The sequence below is a fragment of the Heteronotia binoei genome, chromosome 5, assembly GCF_032191835.1.
Source record: "Heteronotia binoei isolate CCM8104 ecotype False Entrance Well chromosome 5, APGP_CSIRO_Hbin_v1, whole genome shotgun sequence".
NCBI classification, from domain to species: Eukaryota; Metazoa; Chordata; class Lepidosauria; order Squamata; family Gekkonidae; genus Heteronotia; species Heteronotia binoei.
In genome coordinates this window covers 31,525,372-31,543,169 of record NC_083227.1, presented here as the reverse complement: position 1 = coordinate 31,543,169, position 17,798 = coordinate 31,525,372, and the positions used below count along the sequence as shown (strand labels likewise).

Genomic DNA, 17,798 nt, shown 5'->3' with positions numbered 1-17,798 from the left:
GAACAGCACATGGCTTCACTGAATAGGTCTTCTGACCCACCCATCCCCAATGTTTTCTGTTTATCAGGTGCGGACTGCGGTCGCTCGTGGTGACATCGTCTCAGCAGAAATCGCCTCGCGGGAGGCCCGCAACTTCTCCTTCATCAGCCTGGCAGTGGGGATTGCCGCCATGGTCCTGTGCACCATCCTCACAGTGGTGATTATCATTGCTGCTCAGCACCATGACAATGAATGGGACCCCTAGCGATCGATCAAGGCGTTCTTTTTCTGCCTACTCCCGTACCACCCCGGCAACTGGTGACAACAGCCCTGAAATCCCTGGCAACCATCGCTCCCAATGATGGTCCTTGGCAACCGTCTCCCCTGCAGTCTTTAGCAACTGTCTCTTCCCCTGCCAACGATTACTTGGAAAATCCTTGGCAACGGTCTCCTGCACAGTCCTTGGCTACCGTTGCTTTTATGAATGGCACATAACTCAGCAACTGACTTCCAGATAACTGCAGTCAGGCTGAATCCTGACCCACACCCACCCAAGGGTGCTGCTCTCTTAGGGTCCTAGCAACAGACTTTCCCTCCTGCCAGTTCTTTACCAGAACAATTTGCTTGCTTCTTTCCTTCCCAAAGGAGTAGGCTCCACCTTCTGCATCCGTGTCTACCACCATCTTCCTCCTGCTGCGTTTGCATGCATGGTGCCACTGACTTCCAGAAAAAAAAAAACATCCTGCTGCCTCAATCTCGGTTGAGTATCTTCCCTCTTTTCTCCACTCACCACTGCCCCCCCCCCCCGGCAACCTATTCAGCAAGTTTAAGAAGGCCTGCTGCCCCTCGTGGGCTCAGTCTTGCTGTTCGTGATTTGTGAGATGCCACCTGTAGTGATCTCTCAATAGCATTCCTATTCTCCAGCTGTTTCTCCCCGTAGAGTCCTAGACTTGGAAGGGGTATTATGGGCCACTGAGTCCAAGCTCTTTGGAAAAAACAAAGCTCGAATGTCCTCCATAGATGGCTGTCCAACCACTGTCCAACCAAAGGAGGACCCCCTCCCATATAATTGGTTCCATGGTCAACCTGCTCATACGACTAAGAATCTCTAATGTTTTCCTCTGCACCTCCAACTCTTTGGTAGGTAGAGGCACCCAATATGTGGGTATTTTGAGTCTCTGCCTCGTAATTTTTGATCCCTGCTCAGTCTTCCTAGCTTTGTTTTTAGAGGACAACAGCACAATAGCTTCCAAAGGTTGTCCATTTCTAACCTTCACTTGGGGATTCAAGAAAATGGTTGAAACAACCATTATGTAGTTAGGAAGGGATAGCTTCCTCCTCATGCTCCTGGCCAGTTGAGCTTATTAAGGTTATCTGTTCTCCACTCACTACAGGTCCTTTGAGAAGTCCTCATTCTGTATGCCCCGTGGCGCAGAGTGGTAAAGCTGCAGTACTCCAGTCCTAAGCTTTGCTCACGACCTGAGTTCGATCCCCAATGGAAGCTGGGTTTTCAGGCAGCAGGCTCGAGGTTGACTCAGCCTTCCATCCTTCTGACGTCGGTAAAATGAGTACCCAGCTTGCTGGGGGGAAGTGTAGATGACTGGGGAAGGCAATGGCAAACCACCCCGTAAAAAGTCTGCCGTGAAAACATTGTGAAAGCAACGTCACCCCAGAGTCGGAAACGACTGGTGCTTGCACAGGGGGACTTTCTTTTCCTTTTCCCATTCTGTATGGCTTTAAGGACTCTCCCCTTTGGTTCTAGGCATCTCTCACTACTTTTTCTTTGTAATTATTGTTGTATTTATTTATTCATTTGATTTATAAACCACTCTCCCCACTAAAGGGGGCTCAGGGCGGTGTAAAACATCTCTGAGCATACAATAAATATCTAAGATTAAATTGTAATCAATTATAGTTAAAACAATTAAAACTCTTTCAATCTAACACCAATATGCTATCTATACTCCCCGTAAGGAAGAGGAATGATAACAGAGAGAGGATGGAGGGTAGGAAGGCCAGATTATATGGCTGTCCTCAACTACAGGCTTCTTGGGGAGGAGGGGGGGACAAGCACTGATGAAGATAACTAAGACATTTGTTTTCATTTCTTCATCTTGATGCTTTCTTACCGTTTTTATAAATGCTTGAGCTAAATGACAAATGTACTCGTAACTCATCCTTTTGACAATCTTAAAAAGCAATCCAGGTTGAGAGTTATACCCTGCTAAATCCATTGCCCAGGCTGGCTCAATCTTGTCAGTTCTTGGAAGCTAAGCAGGGTCAGTCCTTCCTGGTTGCTACTTGGATGGGAGACCACCAAGGAACTCCAAAGTCACAACAGAGGCAGGCAATGGTGAACCACCTCTTGTTAGTTTCTTGCCTAAAAAGCTGTTTGGTGTAGTGGTTGAAGTGTGCGGACTCTTATCTGGGAGAACCAGGTTTGATTCCCCACTCCTCCACTTACAGCTGCTGGAATGGCCTTGGGTTAGCCATAGCTATCGCAGGAGTTGTCCTTGAAAGGGCAGCTGCTGTGAGAGCCCTCTCAGCCCCACCCACCTCACAGGGTGTCTGTTGTGGGGGGAGAAGATATAGGAGATTGTAAACCGCTCTGAGTCTCTGATTCAGAGAGAAGGGCGGGGTATAAATCTGCAGTCGTCTTCTTCTGTGCGAGGGGGTCACCATAAATTGGCTGTGACTTGACAGCAAACACCGCCCCCCCCCCCAAAAAAATCAATTAAAAGACATGGGCTTAAAAAGATGTAACTCTGCTTGGAGATGACCATTAATCATTTTATTCTGATGAGGAAAACTCCCTCCCTCACTGTCAATGAATGCTCAGGGTTCTGTACATGAAGCCACATTAAAATAACACATCCAATTTTTTTTTTTTTTTAAGGAGAAAAATGAGATGGGGCTGGGAAAAAGATGTATTCTGGGAAATCCACAACAGTAGATTCTTTGCAGGCACCCAGAGGACAAAAAATAACTGGGCACTTTAAAAAATTATCTTGGAGGAGGAAGTGGGGCCCCCTGAGCTGCACCTATTGTCTACAACAAAAGTCTAATTTCCCACACAGACTTGGTGTGTGTGTGTGAAGGTGGTTATTGCCAATCAGGAGGTGTGTCTGACCAGAAGCAGATTCCAGGGTGAGAGTCCAGGTAAGTAAATTGTGCTGGGCCAGCCTAGCCTCTCACCATTTTGTATGGAAAATAACATTTTTGAATGCTCTTCTCCCATGTAAATGGTGCCTTGCATGTGTATTTGGGAGGGGGGATCGAGTATTAGGAGACATCAGTACTATTTGGGTTCAGTGGAAAGATTTCTGGCTGTTCCATTGATTGTTCCCAGTACTTCTCCCCAAAAATTGTTGTGCCAAACCAACATTCTGTGACACGGAAAACAAACATAGCCCTCCCCAGTTCTTTCCCCCATTTTTTTTTCTTGGATGTTGGACTCCGTGATTCTATTATTATCTCTGTTGCAAGTGACATGGTTACAGAATCTCTCTATCACTTAATAAAGATACTTGATTCTCAGTACTGGCTGACTTCTCGAGACTCTTTGAACCACACTGGTTTTTTTGTGGGGGGGGGAGTGTCCTTTGAAATGGGGGAGCACATTTCTTCTAGAGGCGGCCAGTTCCATCATAACCTCACAGTCAGTCTCTCTTTCCGAGTTCCGCCTACCCACGGCTTCTCTGTGGGTTTCCAGATGGTATGCGGGGGTACACCAGAAGGTTTGGCATGCCTTTCCCCTGTTCACCTCACCACCACCTCCTTCTTCCATTATTCTTTTCCCCGGGTTTACCATCCCCAAACTCTGCGTCCCTGGCACTGCAGTCTCTCCGGAGACGGTTGCCTGGATACAGCAAGAGGGGTATGTATGGATTCTAAGGGAGGGCTGTGCATGTGACAGCCCTAGGGAAAGGGTGGGAGACCACAGGCAAGGGAAACTGGAAAAACCCACAATAACAGCAAAGGAGAGCAGCAATTTTTGATGACTACCGAGAAACCACACTGGCGCAAACCGTGCCATGGCCACGTTGCCAGTGGAATACATAACCCGCACCCTGCCGGGAAATATGCCAAGTCAGGGTCGCTTCAAAGTTTCAGGTCAAGTGTACTCTGCTTTCCCATTGGAACTGTCTCCCAAGATACAATTCTTCTGCTAAACCTTTGCCTGACGTTGCTATTTTGTTCTATCCTAAAATTCTGCCTTTCAAAGAATTTGGCTTCGATTTCCCTGTAAGTCACAAGAAGGGACAAGGCAGAAAGAATGAGGTTTGGAGGAAAAGCTGGTCTGTTGGGCCTAAGAAAGGTAACTGGAGGCAGGGCTGTGTACATCCCCTCCCCCACCTAACAAAAGGGGAAGGTTGGAAGAGCTGAGGAAATCACATTAAAGCCTCATCTCAGTTGAAGCCCTGCTGTTACCTCACAGAAGTGTTGTGAGGCCAAAATTAAAGCCTCAGCTCCATTGAATCCAAGCTGTTATCTCACAGGGGTGTTGTGCGGCCAAAATTAAAGCCTCAGCTCCACTGAAGCCCTGTTGTTACCTCACAGGGGTGTTGTAAGGCCAAAATTACGGCCTCAACTCTGTTGAAGCCCTATTGCTACCTCCCAGGGGTGTTGTGAGAACAAAATGGAGGAAGGGAGATCTATATACATCTCTTGGCAGTTTCCTGAAGGAAGAGTAGGACTCTAGACAGCCCTCTAAAAGTTTCCCAGTACATCTTCACCCCTTTAAGGGACAGAAAGCTTGCCTTAAAGCACACACACACATATGAAAGCTCTGCACTGAAATAAGGAAGGCTGTGATTTTGAGGATTTTGCATATAATTTCAAATGTCTTGCAATGCATGTGGACAACCTACACACCTACAATGTGCTGGAGATGTAGGCACTTGTTCTCCCCCCCGCCCTCCACCTCCCAGAAGTCCTACTATCTTCCTGCTCTTTGACTCCCGAGATTGTGCCCAAGTGGTTTTAGTCCCCTAGAAACTTGCTTACATTTAACAGATTTTTTTTTTTCTTGGGAAGACAAATTCCAGGCCCAGGCACCTAGTTCTGGGATTACAGAACAGTCCTTCCAGATACAAACACACACACACAGGATGGCTGAAGAATGAGGGAGTGGGATGATTGCCTTTCAATTCAACACCCCCCCCTCCCCGACCCCAGCCATGAAACTCACAGTATAACTATTCACAGGTTCGAACCCGATTTATCATGGGGCTCTGTAATTAGGGCCACCTTTGAGTCTAAAAGCAGCAGCATGGAAGAAGGGGATTTGAATGAGGCTGCAGTGACCAGAAATGCAGGTTTGACACTTTCCTCATGTCCACCACTATTCCCCAAACCACTGTTTGCTTTACAGCGGCAACACGCAAACTCTTAGGTACCAGGAAAAGGCAAGCGTTTAAAACCTGCCTCACCAGGGACAATAGGCCCACTCTGAATTTCTCTGGACCAAGCAGCATCTATGTTTAGCCATAAAAAAGAGCATAAAAATTGCCTCATACTGAACCAGACAATTGATTCATCAAGGTCAAGATCGTCTACTTGGACTGGCAGCAGCTCTCCAAGGTCCCAGGTGGAAGTTTTTCTCACCGCCTGCTACCTGATCCTTTTAACTGGAGATGCTGGGGATTGAACCCTGGGACCTTCTGCATGCCAAGCACTCTCTACCACTGAGCCATAGCCCCTCCCCATATTCTAGTCCTGCATCTCATGGGTCACTCACTGTTTAGAAAGCTCAGGCATGCTACCCTGAATTCCTTGGAAGAAAGGGAGGATGAAAATAATGTATAACAACAAAGAAGGCCATGATTTAATCCTTTTATTCAGCCAAACATTTTCTGCATGGCTCGTGCCAGTTTGGCATCCCGCACCTTTATCCTCTCCATCACCCTGTCCAGCTCCCGCCTGGCTGCTCGGTTTCCTGGCTCCACTCGCAAAACACCCTTCAGATCTTGAGCCGCCCCTTCCAAGTCATTCATGGCATCATAAGCTAAGCCACGCCGAAAGAGCGCCTTGGTGTTGGTCGGCTGCAACGTCAGCGTCTTGGTACAGTTGCAAGCAGCGTTGGCCGGCTGGCGCAACCTCAGCTGGCAGGCGGCCAGGTTGGCATGGAGCTCAGCTTTAATTTGGTCATAGTCCGGGGGTGGGGCAGCTGCCACAAGCAGCCGCAAGGCCTTGGCGTAGCGCCTGGCCGCCGCGCCAATGTCCCCAGCTCGGTAGAGCTCACCGCCGTGCTCTTTGTTGCGGATAACCAAGTTCCATTTCTCGCTGGCGCTCATCTCCCAGGAATCCTTGGTTGGTGTGAAGCTGGCCAACTGGATGATAATGCTGTCTCCACCTGTTAATCTCAACTCTGCCCGTTCCCCAGCCAACATGGTCTCCAGGCAGCGGTCCACTGCCCCATCCCATTCAGAGTCACCCGCACCCAACTCCACTTCAGTCCAACTGTGGGATGGGTAACTGAGGGGACCACCTGGTGGAGCCTCAATGAAGACTTGGCATACGGAGCCTTCTTTCGGCTTATCCACACCTTTCCCAGTCTCCAAGACCAGTTTGACAAACGTGCCGTCGGGGCAGGCCCAAGAGATGCCCCCATTGGCTGATCTTAGCTGGTTAGAAGGAAGCAGGTTCTCTTTCATGGCCTCTCCTAGGACTTTTGACTCAGCCCCCCTTCCAACTCCATCTTCATTGTTTTCTTTTCCACAGGCTGTTATCTCACTTGAGTTACTGTTCTTGGGCTTTCCTCCTGGACCTTGTCTCTCCTCACTTGCCATTATCTTCTCAATCAATCAGAAAATTCCTAGTCTAGCAATGTAACGCTACCTTCTGCCAGCAGGAGGAACAGTGAAATCCTGCTTGATACCTGGTGATGGAGAAGAAAAAGAAATACAGAATGGCAGTGAAAACAATAAAGGACTAGGCTCTGCTTCTCTTCTCTTCTCCCCACAGCTTTAACCCCACTGAAGGGCCAATGTAACCCAGTGGAGGTGTAAAACTGAAAGACCTTGTCTGCCAAATCCTGAGCTAGTTCTAGACTCACTATGCAGCTGGGCCTCAGTTCCTCATCTGTAAAACAAGAAAGACTACAGCTTACCTCAGAATCTGCTGTGGAGGCAGGCATGGCTAGTTTGCAAAAGGATCTCTGAGGAACAAAGACTACAAAATGATCAGTTCAGAATAAGACTAGAGATGTTCAGAGATTTGGCTGGTTAGTTCACATTAAGCCTCCAGCGCCTCTGTGGACATCACGGCCCAATAATCCTTCAAGACTGCCTTGCCTCTCCACTCATTTGGGGTTAAAAACCCTCCTGTGCCGAGGCCCTGCAATTTGTTATCAATATTTTATTGCTGTCAGTTTCTCCCTGAGCAGTTCACATCGCCATAACAGATCAGCCTACAGGTCGGACAGAACTCACTCCATTTTCAGCTTATTCTCTTGCATTCTTCTACCAGACACATTAGACTCCACATACAGCAATATTAAAAATAGAATGGGTAGGGCTCCCAAACTTCCAGCTTCTATCAACCTCTCCTTCCAGGCATGTTCATGCCTAGTGCAATCGCCTTTCCGAGAAGGCAGAGACACACTCCCAAATCCAAAACCTCTGGTGCTGTCCCCTTGTCTGAAGTCTCACACTTATTTTCAAAATGTGTATCCCTCCCACCCATCTTTCCCCTCCTCTTACCCCTTTTGCTTGGTACAGTACTGGATTGAGGAATCAGCCCTGGAGAGAATTCAGCTTCTGCCTTAGCAACATTCGTTTCTCCAGTCCCCTTCTACACTCCCCCTTCTCCCCTCCCCTTCCAACGTCATTTCCTTGGCGACCACCTGTCCTAGCAACGGCTGGAAGCTGAAGGTATCTTTTGGGAGATGCTAAGATGGAGGCAGGCAGGAGATGCAAAAGAAGGGGGAAACCCTCTCCGTTGAACACAGCATTCCACTTGTCAAAAAATTATGAGAGGGAAGATTTCCCCTCCTTTTATAGTCACTCTCTTCCACTCCATCTTAGCACCTTACGAGGTATGCCTTCAACTGGTGCTGAAACGTAAGCTGAGGTTTAGAAATATGTGAAGGGAAGAGAAAGCAACAAGTGGTGGGATTCCCCATCACTTTCTGACCTTAGAAAACAGCTTTAGCTAATAGGAAACTGGCAGGCTTTTCTGTATGCAGTATTTCTGGACTGACTGGTAAAGACTACCAGAACAAGAAAGGGCTTAAAACTACTTTGATATGAGGAGCAACAAAAACATCTAGTACAGCATTCTCTAAGGCTTGCTCTAGAACAGGGGTGACCAAGCTGCAGCTCAGGAGCCACGTGTTGCTCTTTCACATGTGTTGTGGGGTTATCGAGGCCCCCACCGCCCCCTCAGCAGGCTTGGAGAAGGCATTTCTCTCTTTAAATCATTTCTTCAAGTCAAGCCAGCTGGCAGCTTGGAGAATAAAGTTAAAGTTGCTTTCTTTCCACCTCTCCCCCCAACCCATCTATTTGCCTTCCTGCCTTTCTTTCTGTCTTGTGGCTCTCAAACATTTGACATTCCTGTCTTGTGGCTCTCAAACATCTACCATTTATTCTATGTGGCTCTTATATTAAGCAAGTTTGGCCACCCCTGATCTAGAACTATGCTCAAGTGATCTAAGTACAAGTCCCCAAAGTATTGGTTCCCCAACACTGCTAAACATCAGGGAATAAATTCTAAACTCTTGCACTAAGGTGTGGCTGACAAATGTTGCACAATGGAGCCACCCGCACAGAGTAAGGGGGTCTCTAGCTTCTCCAAGGATTAAAAAAACCCGACCTTGTAAATTAACCAAGGGGAGGACTGAAAGTGCTCAAATTCTATTGGAACCATGAGACCAGTCCACACTCATCTGAAGGGGATGAGTGGTGGTGGCGGTGTGGGGGAGTATTTGATGGTGAGGTAGAATTTCCACACTGCATCCTCCACCCAGTGATTGCTCTGGGCCCTATGTTTCTAACTCCAGACTGGGAAATTCCTGGGGATTTGGGGGTGCAGCTCAGGAGGGTATAAAACCATTCAGTCCATCTCCCCAAGCCACCATTTTCTCCAGGGGAATTTCTCTGCAATCTAGTGATCAACTGTGATTCTGGAAGATCTCCAGGCCCTACCTGGAGACACACACACACACACTCCAGCTTGCATCAACAAATTTAGAACCCTTAAGGCTGTTTTGTTTGGGGGCAACTATGGGGCTAGAACAGTTTACATTCTCTTTTCCATCATGACAAGACTGTTATTTTGTGGAAAGGTTTCTATAGACTTCAACTTCTCCGTTGCCAAATCAGGGGAGGGATGGTGGCTCAGTGGTAGAGCATCTACTTGGCAAGCAGAAGGTCCCAGGTTCAATCGCCAGAATCTCCAACTAAAAAGGGCACAGGCAAATAGGTATGAAAAAACTCAGCTTGAGACCCTGGAGAGCCGCTGCCAGTCTGAGAAGACAATACTGACTTTGATGGACCGAGGGTCTGATTCAGTATAAGGCAGCCTCATATGTTCAGGAAAATGGGTAAGTTTCAACACAGATTTGCTCTCAGAGAAATGGCAATGTCCACTTGGAACTGGTGTGGCATTTCTCTTTCCACCTAAACTTCTGCTGCTGTGTGTTTGACCAAGCAGCTTCCTAACTGCAGGTAATTTGAGGCCCAGAACATACAAGACCAACAGAAGAGGGAATATTTTGCAGAACCCCATGAATAACAGTAGAATTTTTAAACTCCTGACAAGTTTATCACAAATGGAATAGTTAAAGAAGTCAGACTAGGATGGGGGACTCCAGCTTCAAATCCCCACTTGGGGACTTTGGGTAAACCACCTCTCGCAGTAACCTACCTCACAGGGTTGTCATGGTGATAAAATGGCAGAAGGGAAAAGTATGCCTGCCAGCAAGGACACAGAGCTCCTTGGAGGAAGGTCGGATTAAAATCTACTAAATTATAACAGACCCTGCTATCATAAAATGGTTGCTAGTAGGGCAACAACTCAGTAGGGCTGCCAAGTCTTCCCAGCCATGGGGGTGAGACAGGGGGTTTGATTGCCAGATCCAGATTGGGAAACTCCTGGAGACTGGGGAATGGAGCCGGGAGAAGACAGAGACCTCAGTGGGGTCCAATGCTATAGAGTCCACTCTCCAAAGAATTCATTTTCTCCAGGCGACCTGATCTCTGTAGCCTAGAGATGGCCTGTAATCCCAGGAGATCCCCAGGTCCCACCTGGGGGCTGGCATCCCTACAACTCAGAAACCTTTGCATGTTAAAATAAGGAGATTTTTGTCACAGCTTCTTCACAGGGTGTTCCAAAATGTCTTATTTTTATTAGTAACAGAGTGCTAGCAATTACATGGAGTTTTATAATGCAATATAAAGAAAACTGTTCAGGAGAAATAAATATCACAGACCAAAAAGGCCATGATGGTCTCCTCAGTAAAAAGTCCTAAATTCAACAGAACTTTGTTCTTTGTTATGATAAGCAATACTGAGAGATCACACTTGTGCCAAAGAATCAAAGTTGAATTTTTTGGGGGGCGGGGGGCGGGGTTACATGTGAAAGAAATTACTCCAACTATCAAGTTAATTCCCATTTCACAGATGACAACAGAGACTATAATTAACTCAAGGCTGCACAGCAAATTTCTCGCATATCTGGGGCTTTGAATTTACAATGTCCATGTCCAACTCTACACTAAACAAGGTTTGCCAGAAATACAGGTGGGTTTTCAAGCACCTCATTTTTCAACATGCCAGAATATTCTGGAGTGGCCATCTTGTACTATCAGCACACAAACGTATGTAAGGAAATCGTACGCAAGGAAAATGCTCCCTCTGCTGCAATGAAGCATGCATGGCCCCTTCCCTCGAACTATTTAAAAACATTTGGACAAAGCTGAACAATGACTGCAAGGTGACAATTTTGATTTTTTTTGTGTGTGGCAGTTTACTGAAGTTAGGTCCTGTTTAATTTTTACCATGTTGCTGGCAAGCTAAACTGTACTGTTGCCAGTTTTAATTAGACTGTGGTGTTTTTTAATCCATAATCTTGTGGTTTCAATAGCTTTTGTAAGCCATTGAGGAGGGAGAACATATATTCTAATTAAGCAGTTTTTATCCGCTTCGGCAGAAAATTGTTGGATAGGAACAAGGAAAGAAAGGATCCAAATAGGGAGGAAAAGACTGTGCTGCAAAGCTTCTCTTCTGTACTTGACTGGATTTAGTGCAGATTTAAAAACACTGGAGAAAAAGAAGCCTAGACCAGAAAGGAGGTGCCTAGAAATATGTGATTTCAGTACATTTCCCTTAAAAAAAACAAGCTGTTCTGGCAGAGAAACTGCATAGTTTATGGACAGAGCCTTGGAAAAGAAACTGAGATATAAAACTACATCTCCCACAATACCTTTCTCCACCCCTTCAAACTCTTTTTTTCCCCTAGCTCTTTTTACGCAAGAGACAAAGCGGAGCTTCCTTGATGGCTGACAACCCTCTAAAACATGGTGTGACTTATAATAGGAGGTATGTAGTTTTTTTTTTAAAAAAAAATATTTAAAACATTTACCCCCTCCCCCTTGCTCTGGAGAAAGGGCTCGAAATGAGTGTAAATACAGGTGCCAGGACCTCCTCAGTTCACTTAGCATTTGGGGAACAGAAGCACCTACTAGCTAAAGGAAGAAAAGGGGTTGGTGGGAAGGGCTTGTGAGGGTAGACCAGGATGAAATGAGAGCTATGGTCTACATAACAGCTAAGCGTGCATTTCCTGTATCTCCAGAAAAGTGCATTCTCAAGTATCTCATCATCTTTCTCATTCAGCCTGCCGCTATGTGGCTAGGAAAATAGCAGCCTCCCTGCGCGGAGAGGCTCTGGGGGAGCCCATGTCTGTCTGCAAGAGTCGGGTCTGCCAACCCGGTGAGTCCTGTTTTTCCTTCTGTCAGAATATTAAAAGTCTCCTTCCTTTCACAAACTAGGGAAGGGCCATTTCAGTCTCACAGCACCCACAGTGGCTGACCTAAAGTGGTTGATACAAACCCAATAAAATAAAATAAAAATAAATAAAGCCACTGTGCTTTATAAGAGGAGCTTGGGAGACTCCAGTGTGAATTTGCAGAATTAGAATCCAACAACAAGTCCGACACAATCCTCTAAGTGCTTAACAAAGATGTGGGATTCTTTGTTGTTACCTTTACATAGCTTAGCAAAAGCCGGGCAATTGTCAGCAATTGCTATGGGGAATGGTTCTCTATGCTTTGCAGATTGTGATTGGTTTTACATAATTACACCCCTCATTCAGAGCCACACATATGCACATCGTCTATATAGTGAAGGCTAGGGTGGCCAACAGGCTTGGAGAAAAGTATTCTGTCCTTTTAATAACATATTATGTACCACTGTGCCATGTAAAGCTTCAGGTGCCCATTTCAACACATTAAGCCTCTATAAAAGGACTGGGGCATTTTTCTCTAGATGTAAGCAACTCTAGCCAAGTTTAACAGTGTATATCCCTGGTTTGCCTATATGAACACCCTGGTTTGATCACTGATGCTTCAAGAAGCTAACAGAGACAGCAGATTAAGAAACAGAGCAGCCACCCCCCCCCCTCTTTGTCTCTAACAGCTGTGTCGCAGGTAGAAATTCAAAACCAACAGCATTTTCCTGTTATGGTGGCCTGCAGCTATTGAATATCCGCCAGCAATGGAGCTGTTAAAGACACAGCGCAGCAACAAAATGTAGCACCCTGCTAAAGATAGTACTTGCCCGAAAACTGGGAATTACATCTGATGACTGTGAGTGGTTAGATGGGCTTTCTGTCGAGCCCACAGAAAGATTCTTTATGCCTTTTAAGCTCCTTCTTCCAACAAAACCAGATTTCAGTATTCCAAGTTTTGCCTGCTCTAACCCAAGAGCATCCAATGAAGCTGATGGGCAGTAGGCTCAGGACAGACAAAAGGAAATGCTACTTCACACAGTGAGTGATTAAAAGGTGAAATTCTCTGCCAGAGGATGTAGTGATGGTCACAGGAGTAAGCGCCGTTAAAAGGGAATTAGATAGATTCATGGAAGAAGTTTATCAATGGCTACTAGCCATGGAGACTGAGGGGAACCTCCACATTCAGAGGCACTAATCCTCTGAATCTCGGAGTCAGGAGGCAACACTGGGGAAAGCATCGGTCTCTATGCCCTGTCGTTGGCGCTCCGGAGGAACTGGCTGGCCGCTGTGAGACAGGATGCTGGACTAGACGGACCACTCGTCTGATCCAGCAGGATTCTTCTTATGTTAACTCTTTTAGGCTCTCAAGTGCCCCAAAATCTTGGCTCTAAGCCCCACAATCTACCTTCATAACCTGTTGTGGGGGTTTTTTGTTCCATATTGGGGGTGGAGTGTCTGACTCTATCCAAGAGTCTATAGTGATCGTACCAACACAGCATGTCTCTTTTTCTTACAGGCAACCCAAACCCCACAACAGGCAACCAAAATCCCGCAATAATGCCTCCATCTACATATTGCTCTGTAGATCAGGAGTGTCCCCCTCCTTCTGCTTTAGAAGTTGAGACCCAGAAGTCTCCTACATGATGGAGCAAAATGGAGGACGGAAAGCAGCGAATGACGGTTCATTTGGCAACTCCTGGATATGCAGGGATTGAATGGACCTGAGAATCCTTCTGCTTCTCTCACCTCCTACTGTTTCACTCTGAAAATAAAATGCTTCTCGCATACATTCTCTTGCTGTAATCATTACAATGGTCTTGTAAAGTAAGTCATCAGGGTTATCTTTATAAAGTGGTGGTGAGGAGATGCTGAGAGACAATGTTTTGCCTAAGATCTAGTATCACCATCCTCCAAGTGACACCTGCATTACAAGAGCCAATTTGGTGTAGTGGTAAAGACTGGTGGACTCTTAATCTGGAGAACTGGCTTTGATTCCCCGCTCCTCCACCTGAAGCCAGCTGGGCGACCTTGGGTCAGTCACAGTGCTCTCAGTCCCCAAAATAAACCTAGCTCACCACAAAAAGAGCTAGAGTTTCAGGCTGCCAGACAATCTTTGGATCTCCTGGCTATAGTATACCCACCACCATACATTAATTATCAGGTGACACAGATCAGTTCCCCTGGAGAGAATGGCAGCTTCAGAGGATAAACTCTATGGAACCAAATCCCCTGCTCAGCTCCCCCCCACCATCCCCAGGGCCCCCCCCCCCCCAAATCTCCAGGACTTTTCCAAACTAGAGCTGGCTACCTTGCTAAGGCCACGTCATGAGCAGTGTTCCCTTTAAACTGAGCTAGCTCACAGATTTTTAGCCTCCAGCTCACACATTTTTGTCTTAGCTCAGGAAGGATTACCTCGGAACTCACTAATATTGCAGTAGCTCCCAACTTTAATGCTAGTAGCACACAAAGTAGAATTTTGCTCACAAGACTCTGCAGCTTAGAGGGGAACATTGCTCATGAGTTCATGACAGAGATTTGAACCAGAAATCTCCCGGAATGCACGTCAGTCACTCAGCCTTTGTGCTATCCCAGCTTCCAAAATGGGAAAATACAGAATTGAACATATGAAGCTGCCTTATACTGAATCAGACCCTTGGTCCATCAAAGTCAGTATTGTCTTCTCAGACTGGCAGTGGCTCTCCAGGGCCTCAAGTGGAGGTTTTTCACACCTATTTACCAGGACCCTTTTTTGGAGATGCCAGGGATTGAACCTGGGACCGTCTGCTTCCCAAGCAGATGCTCTACCACTGAGCCACAGTCCCTCCCCACTGAATTTAGATTTTATCGCATGTCACTATGAGCGCAGAGATGTTCAAAATACAACTTTAAGAAAAAAAGTATAAATACCCTTCACAAAATTCAGCAGAAATTGCCAACGCTCACACTTTTGAATGTTAACACATAAGCTGCCTGTGGCTTTCCAACTGTAAAGTCTCTGAAGGTTTTTGTTTTCTAGCCCTGCTCTTGTACCTCTAACAACAGTTATACCACAGAGAAATGTAATGCCAGTAAATGATTTAAAGTTAAACTTTTCTTGTCATGTCTCTATACTAGGAGAATGTTCACCTACCCTGCTTCCCTCCACCTGAGTTTTGCAGTCTTCTCTTAAAAAGGCCAGGAGCAGGGAAAACATGGTAGGCTACGCTACCAGCTCTCCTGGCAACACTCCCTGCTTGACTGGACTACCCAGTTTACCAATTACTTATTTAAACAATTTTCCACTTCACTCTCCCAAAGAGGCTTACAATAAAGATGTTTAATCAGTGACAATAAGGACAATAATAGTAATAAACCCAAAATGTTTTCAAAATATTTTAACCCAAAATATTTTAAAAAGGTTAACCCAGCATTTTCTAAAAACATTCCAGGGGGTGGGTGGGCGGGGGGGGGGGGAGGAGGAACATCCAACAACAACCCAAAGAGATGATCTGGTGGAGGAAGCTAATGGCATCATCAACTGCCACGTTATGCGTACAAGGACTTGCAGCTGCCAGAGTTGCCAACAGTCCTGGAGATAAACTTCCATTTTTAAAAAAAGCCTCATTGCTGGGAGTTTCTACCTCCCCAAAATGTTTATTGAGAAGATTTGGGGAGACCCAATAAACAGACAATGAGGGGGTTTTTTTGGGGGGGGGCATCAAGTCATAGCTTAGTTATGGTGATACCATCGGGTTTTTAAGGCAAGAGACATTCAGAAAAGAGTAAGAACCCAGTTGCACCTTAAAGACTTAACAAAATTTGTGGTAGGGTATGAGCTGGAGAAGAATCCTGACAGTCCTTTGGACTACAAGAAGATCAAATCAGTCAGTCCTAAGGGAAATCAACCCAGACTGTTCCCTGGAAGGTCAGATGCTGAAGCTCTGGCGACCAAATGAGAAGGGAGCACTCACTGGAGAAGACCCTGATGCTGGGAAAGACAGGAGGCAAAAGACGAGATGGCTGGACAGCGTTAGTGATGTAACAAACACAAGTTTGAGCAGACTTTGGAGGATGGTGGAAGACAGGAGGGCCTGGCGTGACTTGGTCCATGGGGTCGAAAAGAGTCAGACTCAACTGTGCGACTGAACAACAAAAATGAGCTTTCAGAGGTGGCTTGCCAACTGCCTACCTCTCCTTGTAACACTAATATTTATAGCAGGGGTGGTCAAACTTGGGAGCCACATGTAGGTCTTTCACACATATTGTGTGGCTCTTGAAGCCCCATCCCATTGGCTGGCTTGGAGAAGGCATTTATCTCTGTAAATCATTTCTCCAAGCCAGCCAGCAGCTTGGAGAACATATTCAAATTGCTTTCTTTCCACCTCTCCCTCCTCCATCTATTTGTCTTCCATCCCTGAAACATCTGATGTACTTGTCTTGCAGCTCTCCAACACCTTTCATTCTATGTGGCTCTTACATTAAGCAAGTTTGGCCACTCCTGATTTATAGAATAAGGCCACAGAACCATAGAATTGGAAGAAACCTGCAGGGTCATTGCAGGAATTTCACAAATACCTTCCCCCTTGGAGATCCCATTCAAATAATGAACAGGGCAGAACCTGCTTGCTTTCTGAGATCTGAGAAGCCTGTGTCACAGAAATGAGCTGTTTTACTATGCAAAATGTTTTGTGTCTTTTGGCACACACAAATCTAGCAGATGCAGAATTTTCCCTTTTTGATCAATAATATTCAAATAGAAAATCTTCACTTCTTAAATTTTTGCGTGCCTAGCAGCTGTTACAATCCCAAGAAAGGGAGTAGTTGATGGTGTGTTTTTTTTTAAACTAATTTTAAAAACATCTTCTACTTACTGTCCTCTAAAAGGCACAAAGTAGGAGAAGTGCACCTTTAAGACCAACAAAGTTTTATTCAGAACGTAAGCTTTCCTGTGCTCTAAGCACACTTCATCAGACAGAAATCAGGTACAGTGAACAGGGCTATATATAGCTGGTAGGCAGTGGTTTAGAATGCTAAATGGCACAAATTTAAGATCCAATGACAGAATAGTAAAATTAACAAACTGAGCAAACCTTTGATCTGGGTAGCATGAGCATGCAAGAGCAATAAAACAGTAATATGTCAAAATGTGAGGTCTGTCGATCACTCTATAAACCTGGGTCAAAAAGAGGGCATTACTTGCTCAGTAATAATAATTAATAATAGATTATTATAATAGAGAGAGAGAGAGAGAGAGAATATTTCAAGTAATAACGAAGCTTTCTCTGTAACACACACACACCAGCTACCTTAATGGCTCCTTGGGTGTGGGTATTATATGAACCAAGGCCTAGTTCAAGCCCTCTTTTTCAGAAGAGATGTTCCATTAAAAGAGAAAGCAAACCCACCTTTGACTAAAAAGAAGCTACTGTACTTCTTTCCAAGGAGTCAAAGACCACAACTCCAACTGGCACGTGCGTGAAAGCGCCTAGATACGCATGCGCAATCTGCTTGGAGAAAACTGAATTTCATATACATGCGCCTATCTTGCGGTCCGGCTCAAAACCCGCTCCGCATGCGCCAAACGACTACTCATGCACCACATACATGTGCTTCGAACTGCTATTAAATGCATCAGTGTGGGCAGCTACATCAACGTCCCCCTTGGCCGCCTATGCCCCGAGCTTTTTGCGCACGCGCGTGTCGACTCGACCTTTCCCATTGCCGTTCTATGAGAATTCTAGTAATATTGCCTTCCGCAAAGCGCTTGCGCGCTGAGTTGTAGCTCTCTATACCCGGGCGCGATTGGCTCATAGAATTTCGACTCAGTACGCTTCCGCATGCTTTCTCTTTTGCTATTGGTCAACGGCCCGGCCGCAGCCTGCCTTCTTTTC

General features: G+C 46.0%; 2 protein-coding genes and 1 long non-coding RNA gene across 4 annotated transcripts in view; 2 read left to right on the top strand and 1 right to left on the bottom strand.

The window, feature by feature from the left end:
• The window catches only part of PRRT1 (proline rich transmembrane protein 1), a 34,656-nt gene extending 33,908 nt beyond the window's left edge, over positions 1 to 748 (top strand). For both annotated transcript variants that reach the window (XM_060238216.1, XM_060238215.1), the window contains exon 4: positions 68 to 748. In XM_060238216.1, coding sequence (XP_060094199.1) covers positions 68 to 244 — 177 coding nt within the window. In that variant the 3' untranslated portion in view covers positions 245 to 748. The remainder of the gene's footprint in view (positions 1 to 67) is intronic.
• A 5,052-nt stretch (positions 749 to 5,800) lies between these two features.
• Positions 5,801 to 17,694, bottom strand: FKBPL (FKBP prolyl isomerase like). Its single transcript, XM_060239073.1, has 2 exons — positions 17,313 to 17,694; positions 5,801 to 6,859 (listed from the first exon to the last, which is right to left on the bottom strand). Exon 2 carries the CDS (start codon positions 6,768 to 6,770, stop codon positions 5,820 to 5,822), a length of 951 nt encoding a protein of 316 aa, XP_060095056.1. The 5' UTR covers positions 6,771 to 6,859; positions 17,313 to 17,694; the 3' UTR covers positions 5,801 to 5,819.
• On the top strand, positions 11,408 to 13,717 carry LOC132572223 (uncharacterized). Its single transcript, XR_009555418.1, has 3 exons — positions 11,408 to 11,519; positions 11,814 to 11,909; positions 13,445 to 13,717. It is a non-coding gene; the product is annotated as an uncharacterized LOC132572223 (long non-coding RNA).
• Positions 17,695 to 17,798: the final 104 nt, after the last annotated feature.